The following is a 13343-nucleotide window of genomic DNA, read 5'->3' as shown; positions in this document are numbered from 1 at the left end:
TGGATTAAGTAGTCTGAAGCTCTTCTAAATAAGACCCAGTGAGTAAGAAAGGGACCTAGATTCTTTTTTTTTTTTTTTCTTCTTAGAGATTTTATTTATTTAAGAGAGAGATTGAGAGAGAGCAACGAGAGGAAGTAGGGTCAGAGGGAGCGTCAGACAATGAGAGGAGCAGGGAGCCCCATGCAGGATTTAATCCCAGGACTCAAGGACAATCCCTGAGCGGAAGACAGATGTTTAACCGACTGAGACACCCAGGGTGCCTGGGGCCTAGATTCTTAACAGAGGAATGTTATCGAGTTTAATTTTAAATGTATTTCTTCTACGTGTTTATACTTTTTTTCTGAAGGTCAGGGGCCCAGGGACAGAAGGAAGATACGGGGATATGCAAGGGCACAGGCTCCTGTGTTTTCCTTCCTCCCTGAAACTCAAGAAACTGCAGTTTCCTTAGCTGTAAAATGGGAATAGTGCATAAGAGCAGACAGCTGTAGTACAAAGATAGGGGCTAGAAAGTGCTTAGCATAGTGCCTGGTACAGAGTATACTCTCCGCAAACGCTGGCGAATAAAATTGCATTCACCATTCATGGGCCTCAGTTCGCGGCCAGGTAAAGACTACCGACACTGTTCTTTCTGAAAAAGCTGGTGAGACCATGGGCCTCGAGAAAACTGCAACCCAAACCCAGCAGCGCGGTTTCGCACAGCCCCAGGCCCCGCCCTGCAAGGCCCCGCCCCCGGCACCCTCCTGGTCCCGCCCCGCGCAACCCCGCCCCTTCCGCCGCCGAGCCCGGAGCGTGCACGCACCGAGACGCCTTGCGGGAGCGAGCGCGTCCTGGAGCCCGCGGGCCGAGAAGCGCTGCGGGTTGGGAGACCCGCGCCTGCGACTCAGGTGAGGGCGGGCCCAGGACGGCGAAAGGGTTAAAAGCGTAGCCGGGTAGCGGAGGGAGGGAGCGGCTGGGTCTCCAAGGGTCGCTGCTCCTGTGGGCCTGGGGCAGGGGAGTGGGCGGGTTGGGAGCTGGGCTGCCGGGTGGGTGGGGGTTAGGGTTAGGCAGGGTGTGGGGGAGGGGCCGTGGGCGCAGAGGTGCAGTTTAGAGGGGCGGTACCCGGGCCTTGGGCAGGGCGGGGTTGGCTGGGGAGGGGTTTAGTTGCAGGGGCGGCGGATTTGGAGCCGGCGTTTGCTCCGGAAGCAGCCCAGGGTTTAGCTTTTGCGTTGGGGAGGGTCCAAGAGGCAAGGCTAGCCCAGGTGCAGAGGAAGGGCCATCGGGAGACACCCTCCCGGTCCGGTACAGAGGTTCAGGACGCCGCAAGACTCAGAAATCCTTGGCTTCCGGGGTTTCAGTCCTCTGGCAGCTCCCTGCTTTTTGTGTTTTGAGATCCTATTCAGAATAGTAGCAGGGCAAAGGTTGCCACTCGAATAGATTAAATTTAGCTACACATCCATCATAGTTGAAGAAACTTGTGAACAAGTTGTGAAACAGGGGTGATTCTCCTAAGAGTCAGAACACTGGCTTTGCAGTTACTGTCCTGTTCTATGTCAATTCTGTGCAGAGTGTCTTGCTCTAAGCATCAGGTTGCTTCTGCCAATTTTTCTATTTTAAAGTTTTGTTAAACTCATGCGCCATGTGCTTTCTCACCTGCTTCAGTTACTTAGGCACCAGCAACGTTCAGGATGTTGACATTCCCCATGTACTGAAAGGTGATGGAGCACAATTGTTTGGAGACCGTCTGGTTTGTCCAACACTAATCTTCCTGCAGTATCTGTACATACATCTGAAATCTCTAAAAGATAACTTGAGATAATTTGTGGGAAGATGCTTATTTTAGTAGTGGTATTACAGCTCTGCTTTTTATCATTTAAGAGTTTTGGGATCAGAAGTCGTTACATTACTGTTTCTGTGACTGCATTAAGTCATATAAACTGTCATCCATCTGGAGATTATTTATTGTAGGATTCCAAGATTGGAAATAACTGTACAGAGGACCTGGTACTACTCCCCTTTGTCTTACAGATAAGGAAATTGACACCTGGCAAGGTAAGAATTTTGCCTAAAGTCACTGAGATTAGGCTAGAAGTTTGGCATTTTGACTGTTAAGTCTGTTTTGTTTTGTGATTTTCTTTCCATTTTATTGTGCTTCTTAGTCCATTTGGTAGGAATAGGAGATAGAATTGATTTAGCAAAATGTTTGTGGAGTGGTTGAGTTCATACTCCTTGTGGTCCTGTTAGTTTAGTTCAGTCCTATGGCCTCAGCTTTACAGCTGATTCAGGCCATTAGCCTAATGAGATGCTTTCTGAAGATATTTTTTCTTTTTTAAGGACTTATTTTTTGAGAGACAGAGCGTAAGTGGGAGGAGCAGTGGGAGAGGGAGAATCTCAAGTGGATTCCCCGCTGAGCATGGAGCCTGATACAGAGCTCGATCTCACGACCCTGAGATTACAGCCTGAGCAAAACCAAGAGGAGTTGGACCCTTAACTGACTGTGCCCCCCAGACACCCCTCTGAAGATGTGTTGATTTATACATTTATAAAGAAGACCAGCAGTGTTCATTTATTACAAGAAGGAAAAAAATAGCATTATATTTCCTGTTTACAAATACCAAATGGACCCTTAGTTGGCAGATTAGCTACTAAGTTTACTGGTGTGGTCAAATGCTTGGAGACTCCAAGTTGTTTTGTTTTTGTTTTTGTTTTTGTTTTTGTTTTAAAGATTTTATTTATTTGTCTCTGAGACAGAGAGCGAGTGAGGGAGAGCACAAGCAGTGAGGGCAGGCAGAGGGAGAAGCAGGCTCCCTTCTGAGCAAGGAGCCTGCTGTGGGACTCATCCCCGGAGCCTGGGATCATGACCTGAGCTAAAGGCAGACACTTAGACAGCCAGAGCGTCTAAGACCCCGAGACCCCAGAGCTTATGTGGACTAAAGTCCTATTAACATGCTTCCCTTTCAAAATTGCAGTTGACAGTTTATGTAGGAGGTGTAGTGTTAAGAATGTGTGTTTGTAGTCAGGCAGACCTGAGTTTCATTCATTCATTACTGCTGAGATTGGGCAAGTTATTTATCTACTTTGATCCTCAGTTTTAGTATCTGTAGAATAGATCTGATGACCCTGTGTTGCACAGTTGTAGGAATTAAATGAGATTCACGACACGGCTTGCATGGAGCACTGGGTGTGGTGAAAAAATAATGAATACTGTTTTTCTGAAAATAAATAAATTGGAAAAAAAAAGAAAAAAAAATGAGATTCACGAAAGGCCAGCACTTAATAGGCCCTCATTAAATAATTTATTGTCAGTGTCTGAGCTTTACTAGTCTATATGGTTGATTTTTTTTCTTCATGAAGGCGTAACAAAGAGTTACTAAAAAAACAAAGCAATAATTGTTAAAGAAATTATTTTTTAATATTTTTAAATTATTATCTTTTAAAGATTTTATCTATTTATTTGAGAGAGGGAGAGAGAGAGGGAGCATGAGCGGGGGAGGGACAGAGGGAGAGGGAGAAGTGAGCAGAGAGCCTGATGCAGGGCTAGATCTCAGGACCTGGGGATCATGCCCTGAGCCGAAGGAAGATGCATAACCGACCGAGCCACCCAGGCACCCCAAGAAATTATCTTTTGGTAGAGAGATTATTGGCCTGAGAAGTTTTAAGTTACGAACTCTGATCTGTTTATCAGTTATCTGTTTAATCTCTAAGTCTCACTTTGCTCAAGTGTAAAATGAAGGTATAAGAAATTCTGCAGATTTGGGAGTTACTTTAGAAGCATTCTGAGCAGCAGGAGACCTGCTAGAAAAGGTTTGAAGATTGAGATGAGAATGCAGTGGTAGAAGAGAGAAGAGGTGTGTAGCTGTAGTTAAGGTAAGAGGATAAAATATTAAAACGGGACTTGAGTTTGACTATTTTCTGGGCCAGAATATTTTTTGAAGGAGTGTTAGTATCAGCCAGACCCCTGGTATTCCTACCTTTCTATCTGGAGGTATGACTGCATATATTTGTCTAGATTTTCTTTGGAACATAAACAATGGACTCCTTGGACCATATGCTGACGGATCCCTTGGAACTGGGTCCATGTGGAGATGGCCATGGCACTCGTATTATGGAAGACTGCCTCCTGGGGGGCACCAGGGTTAGTCTGCCCGAGGACCTTCTGGAGGATGTAAGTAGTAGCAACACCACCGTCGTCTTTCTGTCACTTTGCCCATAACCACTATTCTAAACCTTTTCCTCACACTGAAGATTTTCAGTCTTTTGTGTACCCTTTGGTTTCATTTTCTACAATGCAGCCAGAGTGATATCTCTCACCTTTTTAATGTAAAGTCTTTAATAATGTGTTCAGAGAAGAAAGTATAAGCTGTATACCAAAGCCCTATTTTTAACCAGATAATTCTGAGCAGTTAACAAGAAATTAGATATTTTGAGGACAGAATTATGGATGTGTTTACGTTGAATTTTTAACCCACATTGCAGATTGTGAAACAAAATCCAGGCATCCTGTATCTGTCCATCAAGCAAGTAACCTCTAGTCAGTTAGTAGAGTTAGTAGTACATGTCCTGGATGGGATATCCATGTGCTTTTGGCCCCTTTCACAGGCAGGCTATGTAATCGTCATCATCATTAAGGCGGCTCCCACTTATTAAGTGCTTATGTGTAAGGCATTGTGTATGCCAAAAAGTGTATTTATTTATCTCCTTTCTTTTGCCATTATCACATATACAGACAGGTGTAGGGTGTCATATCAAGCATTCATTTGTACATCATTCAGTTTTAGAAGATAATTGCATTTAGTTCTCTACGGTTCAGATTTTTTCTTTCCTACTATGTCAAACATTATAGATAAAATAATGCCACCATTTATTCTCTCTGCCACCTGAAGTAACAACTACTGAAGTGACATATATATCCTTCCCATCCATGTTTTCTTTGCACACTCTTTCAGATAAATCTCTTTCTGTTACTCATTTAGTTAGCAAACGCTTACTTTATTACATACCTACTTGGGCAGAACTGAGACACAGGAATAAAGTGATGTGCAAAAGTAGACTTGCAGGGGGACAGTTTGGACACTGAGGTGCTCTTGGTACATGCATGCAAGAGATGCCTGGTAGGTGGTTCGAATTCTGGCTTGTCTCCTGCTTCAGCCCTTTGGTGGCTCTCCATTGTCCTTAGGATAAAGTCACAAGTACTTAACATGTTTTTAGGTCCCTTGCTCCTCTTCTGTCTGCTGTTCCCTCCTTCTAAGTCCTTGCGCTAGCTATGCATTGCCTCAACTCTTTTCATTATTTAAAAAAGTGGACTGTATCATATAGAAGAAGAGTATATAAAATCCATATAAATAAAACACAGATAAAACAATCATGTAGCTACAAGAAGTAGAACGTTGCCAATACCATTCAGGCCCCCACAGGTAATTGGGGTCCTTTCTTTTATATTAATTATTATTCTGTTTTTATGGTTTTGCTCTGGATTTTAAAATTTTTGTTTATTTATCTTTGATCTCTATGCCCAGTGTGAAGCTTGAACTCGTGATCCACATGCTCTACCGACTGAGCCAGCTGGGTGCCCCTGCTCTGTTGGATTTTTAACTCTCCTCCTTCAGCACTTTTTTTCCTTTTATGTATATTTTACTGCTTATGGAAAAACTTAAAAGTTTTTGTTTCTCTCTTGTTTACTTGTCTGCTTTTCCTCATTGTCCTAGCCTGAAATATTCTTTGATGTAGTCAGCCTCTCAACATGGCAAGAAGTATTGAGTGACTCTCAACGTGAACACCTCCAGCAGTTTCTGCCTCGCTTTCCTGAAGACAGTTTTGAGCAGCAAAATCAGCTCATCCTAGCCCTATTCAGTGGGGAGAACTTCCGCTTTGGGAACCCTCTGCACATTGCCCAGAAGCTTTTCCGAGGTATGTAGGTTGGCATTCTTTTTTTTTTAAGATTTTATTTATTTATTTGACAGAGATTACAAGTAGGCAGAGAGGCAGGCAGAGAGAGAGAGGGTGAGGCAGGCTCCTTGTTGAGCAGAGCGCTAGATGCGGGGCTCGATCCCAGGACCCTGGGATCATGACCTGAGCCAAAGGCAGAGGCTTTAACCCACTGAGCCACACAGGTGCCCCGGCATTCTTTTTTTTGAGAGGAGTGAAAGAGAAGGAACACGTTCACTTATGTGAGTACTACTTTCTTCATTTATTGTATTTATTTTCATGTACTGATACTGACTCAGAGCCCAATTGTGTGCAACACTTTGCATAGGCAATTCTTTTTTTAATAAAATTTTTAATTTACACAGGAAATATATCAATCATAAATGATTTATTGTAAAATGAACTTAACTGTGTAACCACCACCTGGATCAAGAAATAAAACATTACTGGTGTCTTATAGCACATTTTTTGAGTAGTCTTTAAAAAAATTTCTAAACAGTGTATCATTTGCTTTTTCCTGCATACAGATGTGTGTATGTGTATTTGTGTGTCTCACATACATACACTTTTCTGCAGAAAATGTGATACTTTACTGTCAGGCACTTGAGCATGCATGTATCTCTTAACAAGGATGTGCTGCCATGTAATCACAGTCCTGTTCTCACACCCAAGAAAATTTATACTGCACAAATACCATAGAATATCTCCTATTCAGAAGTTATCAGTGGTTTCCTAAATCTCCTTTATGGTGGCCTTTTTAATTTTTTTCCTTTTAAGTTCATATCTATTCAAGTTTATGCATTGTGTTTGGATTTCATGTCTCTTGGCTTCCTGAACCTAAGGCCCTCTGGCTTTTTTTGTCTTTCAAAAAACAATGATTTCTTTTTTTTAAGTGTGACTGACATGCAATATATTTTTTTCAGGTGTACCTCTTGATTCTCTGTATATATATATATTTTTTAAGATTTTATTTATTTATTTGACAGATCACAAGTAGGCAGAGAGGCAGTCAGAGAGAGAGGAAGGGAAGCAGGCTCCCCACTGAGTGGAGAGCCTGATGTGGGGCTTGATCCCAGGACCCGGGGACCATGACCTGAGCCAAAGGCAGAGGCTTAACCCACTGAGCCACCCAGGTGCCCCAGTTCTCTGTATATTTTGAAGTGATCCCCATGATACATCTAGCTGCCACCTGTCCTCATACAAATTGTTACATATTATTAACTATTTTCTGTATGCTGTACATTGTATCCTTTTGTCTTATTTATAACTGGATGTTTGTAGCTTAATCCCTTTTTCCTATTTTGCTTATACCAACCCCCCACCCCCCAAACACAAGGCAGTCATCACATTGTTCTCTGTATCTGCTGAGTCTGTTCTTTTGGTTGTTCATTTGTTTTTCAGATTTTATATACAAATAATACTCTGATACTTGTTTTTCTCTGACTTCGTTCAGTAAGCACAGTACCCTCTGGGTTCATCCATGTTGTCTCAAGTGACAAGATTTCATTCTTTTTTTAGGCTGAATAGTAGTCTATTATATCTATCTATAAACTCTTTATCCATATAGTCCTCTTCATCCATTCATCTATGGATGAATGTGTTACATTGCTTCCATGGTTTGACTCATGTAAATAATACCTCGGTGAACATAGGGATGCGCGTACACTTTTTGAATTAGTGTTTTCAGTTTCTTCAGATAAATACCCAGAAGTGGAATTGCTGAATGGTAGTTCTGTTTTTAATTTTTTAAGGAACTTTATACCGTTTTCCATAGTGGCTGCTCATTTCCACCAATAGTGCACGAGGGTTCCATTTTCCCCACATCCTTGTCACTTGTCATTTCTTGTCTTTTTGATAATAACCATTCTCACAGGTAAAAGGTGATATCTTGCGGTTTTGATTTGCAGTTCCCTGGTGATGAGTGATGTTGAGCATCTTTTCATGTGCCTGTTGTCCAACTGTATGTCTTCTTTGGAGAAACGTTTGTTCACATCCTCTGCGCATTTTTAATTGGATTGTTTTTTTGATGTTGAATTGGAATTCTTTATATAATTTAAATATTAATTCCTTACTGGATATGTCATTTGCAGATATGTTCTCCCATTCAGTAGGTTGCCTTTTTGTTTTGTTGATGGTTTTCTTTGCTTTCCTTTGTTTTCTAATTTGATGTAGATCCATTTGGTTTTGTTTGTTGGTTTTTATTTTGTTTTTGTTTTTTGCTTTTGTTGCCCTTGCTTGAAGAGAGAGATCCAAAAAAATTCTCTAAGGCTGGTTCCCAAGAGTTTACTGCCTGTTTTTTTTTTCTAGAAGCTTGGGATTTTCAGCCTTACATTTAAGGGTTTTTTTTTTGTGTGTTTTTTTTTTTTTTGTTTTGTTTTTTAGGATTTTACTTATTTGAGAGAGCACAAGCAGTGGGGAGAGGCAGAGGGAGCTGGAAAGACAGACTCCCTGCTGAGTGGGGAGCCAAAGGCTGGGCTCTAGCTTAGGACTCCAAGATCATGATCTGAGCCAGAGGCAGATGCTTAACCGACTGAGCTTCCCAGGCCCCCCTTTCATTTAAGTTTTTAATCCATTTTGAATTTATTTTTGTGTGTGGTATAAGAAAGCAGTCTAGTTTTATTCTTTTGCATGTAGCTGTCCAGCTTTGCCAGCACCATTTCTTCTTCTTCAAAGAAGAAACTCTTTCCTCTTTTGTATATTTTGTCTCCTTTGCTGTAAATTAATTGATTATATAACCGTAGGTTTATTTCTGGACTCTATTCTGTTCCCTTGATCTGTGTGTCTCTTTGTGCCAGTACCATCATGTTCTGATTACCGTAGCTTTATAGTGTAGTTTGAAATAAAGGAGCATGATCTCTCCAGCTTTGTCTTTCTTTCTCAAGATTGCCTTGGCTATTTGGGGCCTTTTGTGGTTCCATACAAAACACACTGATATTTTTGAAGAGTCCAGGACACTTGAATTCTAAAATGTCCTGCTTTCTGGGGAATTGTCTTGTTTCCTCATCACTGGATTTGGCTTAAACATTTTACCAAGAATACTAGGTGGGAAGTGTTACTTCTTTCCCACCATCATCTCAGGAGGCATATGAGGTCAGTTTTTCCAGTGTTGGTAATGATGCATTTGATTACTTGGTTAAGTGGTGTCTGCCAGACATACTCATTGTAACAGTACCTTTTTTCCTTCATAATTCAGAGGGAAAATGTAAAATGGTACTTTTTTCCCAAAAGCCTTTGTTTTACTCAGTGGTTTAACGCCCATTAATGATCCTTGCCCTGAGTCAGTTATTACATTGGGGATTGCAAAATGGTTTGGGGCCACTATTAAGCCACGGTTTCCTCTCTCACCCAGGGAGAGCAGCAGAAGAGGCCTCTTCTCCCCTTTCTGGGGTGACTTTACTTTGGCAGGAGGCCCTAAAAGTACAGTGCATCTCCCTGAGTTTTGGAAAATTGGGCACAATCACTATAAAAGCCTGGACAGGGCAGGCTTATCATTGCTGAACTTTTATTATCTCTGCTGTTTTAAACTAGCTTTCCTTTCTTTAGTGAGCTACTGGTTTACCAGCTGTGTAGCTGGCAAAGGTGTACTTCTCTGCAGCAGGGGCCTCAGGTAGGAGTAAACCATCTCTTCTGATAGAGCCTGCCTGCTTTTGGTGGGGTTGTGACAGGGACCTTGTGAAACGTATGCCTGGGCTGCTGTGCTGGCATGTTTCTCCCCACAGCAGTGTGCTGGTGTGGTGAGGACGCAAACAAGGAATGTCAAGACAGGAAATCCTGTGCGTTTCACTCTGAGCGCAGTCATATTTTGTTCTAGTGTTGCTGCCGACAGCTGCATGACTGTGCTTGCTTGTATTTTTTCACCTTGCTTAGCTTTCCTGATTCTGTTTTAAGTGTTCACCTTTTCCTTAAGTTCCACATGCTTAGCAGACTCTTGCTTCCTGCTTCATAAAGGATCTTCTGTCATAAACTCCCCACTTCCTACTTCCAACCTGTACCCCTGCTCCCCGTTTTCGTTTCCATTCTGACATTCTTGTCTTTGAGGAGGAAGGAGTTTTGTTCTTCTGTTTGCGATTAACCTCTGCTCTTGATCCTTTCATCTTTTACCTCCTCTGGGACCTACATTTTCTTCTCTCCATTGTTTAACAAGCTGAATTGCCCCCTTCAGATCAGAGATGCACATAGGAGAACACGTTCAAATAAAAAGAGCCTCTGCTGATTCCCACATGGCAAAACATCTTAAATCTGACTGGCAAACTGCTCCCTCATACTACGTATTACATGGGCACCCAACCATTTCCACATCCGAGCCCAAGTTCCACTCGGAGCCACAACCACGTGCCTCAAAGATTACCACACAGGTCCAGACCCCGGGGCCATGAAGCTTGGTGCCCTATTCATCCGTCAGGGTATCTGGAGGCCTATGTGCTCTCGCACACACAGTTTCTGACATTCTTTACTTGTCTCTGAGGAGAAAGGAGTTTTGTCTTCTGTTTGAGATTAACCTCTGCTCTTGATCCTTTCATCTTTTACCTCCTCTGGGACCTCTTTTCCTTCTGTTAACCATCCCTTCTGTACTGTGTATTCACTCTATTTCGCTGTTCGTTCCAGTGGCTCTTCTTCAGCCTACAGATGTGTTCAGGAGTCTCACGCTAAAAAAAAGTCCTTCACCATCTGTTCCCTCAGTTGTCCTCTATCATTTGCCTTTTTATCTCCAAGCTGGTTGAAAGACATCCATAGCTATTCCTTTCAGTCATTCTGCCCCTGTTCCCTCGTGACTCTTCCGTTTTTATCTCACAGATAGTGCTCTCACTAATGTCACCAGTGACCTTTTTTTTTCTTCAACTTTTTTACTTTTAGATTTCAAAGCTACAGAAAGGTCACAAGACTTTATAACGGACACCCATATACAGTTGACCTGTGAACACTGTGGGGCTGAAGGGCGCCTGCTTCCCACTCACAGGTCCATGTGTAACTTTTGACTCCCCCAAAGCTTACCTCATAGCCTGGTATTGACTGGAAGTCTTACAACAGTCGATTAACATGTTATTTACATATTGTATTTATATGTGATACATACTGTATTTTACAACTTTTATTTACAACTTTTTTATTTTTTATTTTTATTTTATTTTATTACTTTTTTATTTTTATTTATTTTATTTACAACTATTTTATTTTTTTAAGCTAGAGAAAAGAAAATGCTAATAAGAAAATCATAAGGAAAATATATTTACAGTAAGTACCATAAAAAAATCCACATAGAACTTGACCCACATGCTTTCAAACTCATGATGTTCAAGGGTCAGCTCTACTCTTCACCAGATCCACCAATTATTAACATTAACACCTTGCCACATTGGCTCTCATCGTTACTGTAGATTATTACTGTCGTTTTTTTGCTGAACCATTTGAGAGTATTGCAGACATTGCAACCCTACATTTTTCAGCATTAATGTCTGAAGAATAAGAACATTTTCTTACGTAACCACAAATGATCAGATTCGGAGATACTACAAGTACAGAATTTTTCTGTGTTTAAATTCTGTATGTACATGTAAAATATAACATAGATGAGCCATTACCTAGTTATATCACATCTCACCAGTGAGCATTTTCCCTGCTCCATGTCTCTTTAGTGAGCAAGTAATTTCCAAACCAGCAGATGCATTTTATTTTATTTTTTATTTTTTTTAATTTATTATTTATTTATTTGAGAGAGAGACAGTGAGAGAGAGCATGAGCGAGGAGAAGGTCAGAGAGCGAAGCAAACTCCCCATGGAGCTGGGAGCCTGATGTGGGACTCGATCCCGGGACTCCAGGATCACGCCCTGAGCAGAAGGCAGTCGTCCAACCAACTGAGCCACCCAGGCGTCCCTTATTTTTTATTTTTTTAAAAAGATGTATTTATTTGAGAGATTGGGAGTGTAAGAGCACACGTATGGGGAGGGAAAGAAGGAGAGGGAGAATCTCAAGCAGATTTCCTGCTGAGTGTGGAGCTTGTTCCAGGGCTCACTCCCATGACCTTGAGATCATGATTAGAGCTGAAGTCCAGAGGTAGACACTTAACTGACTGAGCCACCCAGACACTCCCAGCAGATGCTTTTTAGTTCTCTACTTGCTCTGTGCACAGCATCACAGTCTTTTTTTTTTTTTTTTTTATTACTATTTTAGCAAGCTCTACACCCAACATGGGGCTTGAACTCATGACCCCAAGATGAAGAGTCTCATGCTCTACCAGCTGAGTCAGTCGGGTGCCCCTGTGGAGTCCAGCGTCTGCTGTCATGGGCACTTTCTTCATCTTGAGGCTTTCCTCCCTTTTGCATCAGTGACTCTTCCTTGGCCTGGATCTTCTCCTGGTTTCTGATACCCTACCTCATGCACCGCAGTTTCTCTGCTAACCCCATTCACTGGTCCCGTCTGTGTTACTGCTGTTGAGGCACCGTTCTTACCTCTGTACTTGCCTGCTTTCATTCACTGTCTCTTCACTGCTGACTGCCGGTCTGCTTTAGCAGCCACCTCCACACAGCTGCTACAGCGAGCTCCTTAAAACCTTCCTTCTCAGAATAGTTAGCAGTTGCCTTCACTTAAAATAAAATTCAGTGTCTGCAGGGCTCTATGTGACCTGGCCCCTGCCCACTTATCCCAACTTCATCTGGTACTGCGCTCTCCTTTCCTCACTGTTAACTAGCCCACCGCCAGCCAATAGAAATGTTACATGAACCGGGGCACCTGGTGGCTCAGCTGGTTAAGTGACTCTTGATTTCAGCTCAGGGTTGTGAGATCAAGTCTAGCATTGACCCTCCGCTCAGTGGGAAGGCTGCGTCACTCCCTTTCCCTCTGCTCTTACCCCCGCCTTGCTCTCCTTCTCTCAAATAAATAAATCTTAAAAAAAAAAAAAAAAAAGATGAAATATGTGTGTTCAAGTTAAAATTTTCCAGTAGCTGCATTAAGAATCATAAAGGCAGTTAATTTTAATGAGACATTTTGATCTATTATAATTATTATTAATTTCTTTCCTTTTTTTTAAAAGATTTTATTTATTTATATGACAGGAAGAGAGACAGCGAGAGAGGGAACATAAGCAGGGGGAGTGGAAGAGAGAGAAGCAGGCCTCCGGCTGGGTAGGAAGACAGATATGGGGCTCGATCCCAGGACCTGGGATCATGACCTGCGCCAAAGGCAGATGCCCAACCACTGAGCCACCCAGGTCCCCCAATATTTTCCTTAATACATACAAAATATTTTTTTCACAGAGGTATGACATTTAATGGCTTTCAAAAAGTGGGGGAAACTAAATGCTGAAGGAACATAACTTCAAAGAAGTACAGAGGCAAAAAAGATACTCAGTTTTTATATATCAAACAGCATCAGTAGCATTCAACTCTTGGCTCGTTTCTTGAAGGTCACATCCTGTTTCGCGGAAGCAGGCAGCATAGCATGGTGGG

At 42.1% G+C, this 13343-nt stretch overlaps 1 protein-coding gene across 3 annotated transcripts in view; it reads left to right on the top strand.

Annotated features, from left to right (window-relative positions):
* The first annotated feature begins 803 nt into the window (after positions 1-803).
* NFRKB (nuclear factor related to kappaB binding protein) overlaps positions 804-13343 on the top strand; it is a 41218-nt gene continuing 28678 nt past the window's right edge. For 2 of the 3 annotated variants that reach the window (XM_044258201.1, XM_044258199.1), the window contains exons 1-4: positions 805-884; positions 1945-2028; positions 3986-4141; positions 5682-5883. In XM_044258201.1, the coding sequence (XP_044114136.1) occupies positions 4007-4141; positions 5682-5883 (337 nt within the window). In that variant the 5' untranslated portion in view covers positions 805-884; positions 1945-2028; positions 3986-4006. Of the gene's footprint in view, positions 885-1944; positions 2029-3985; positions 4142-5681; positions 5884-13343 lie in introns of all 3 variants that reach the window. The other variant, XM_044258200.1, reaches the window with a different exon arrangement.

The sequence above is a fragment of the Neovison vison genome, chromosome 7 (assembly GCF_020171115.1).
Source record: "Neovison vison isolate M4711 chromosome 7, ASM_NN_V1, whole genome shotgun sequence".
In the NCBI taxonomy this organism is placed as follows: domain Eukaryota; kingdom Metazoa; phylum Chordata; class Mammalia; order Carnivora; family Mustelidae; genus Neogale; species Neogale vison.
Note: the sequence above shows the minus strand (reverse complement) of the source record. Positions and strands in the feature narration are given on the sequence as shown.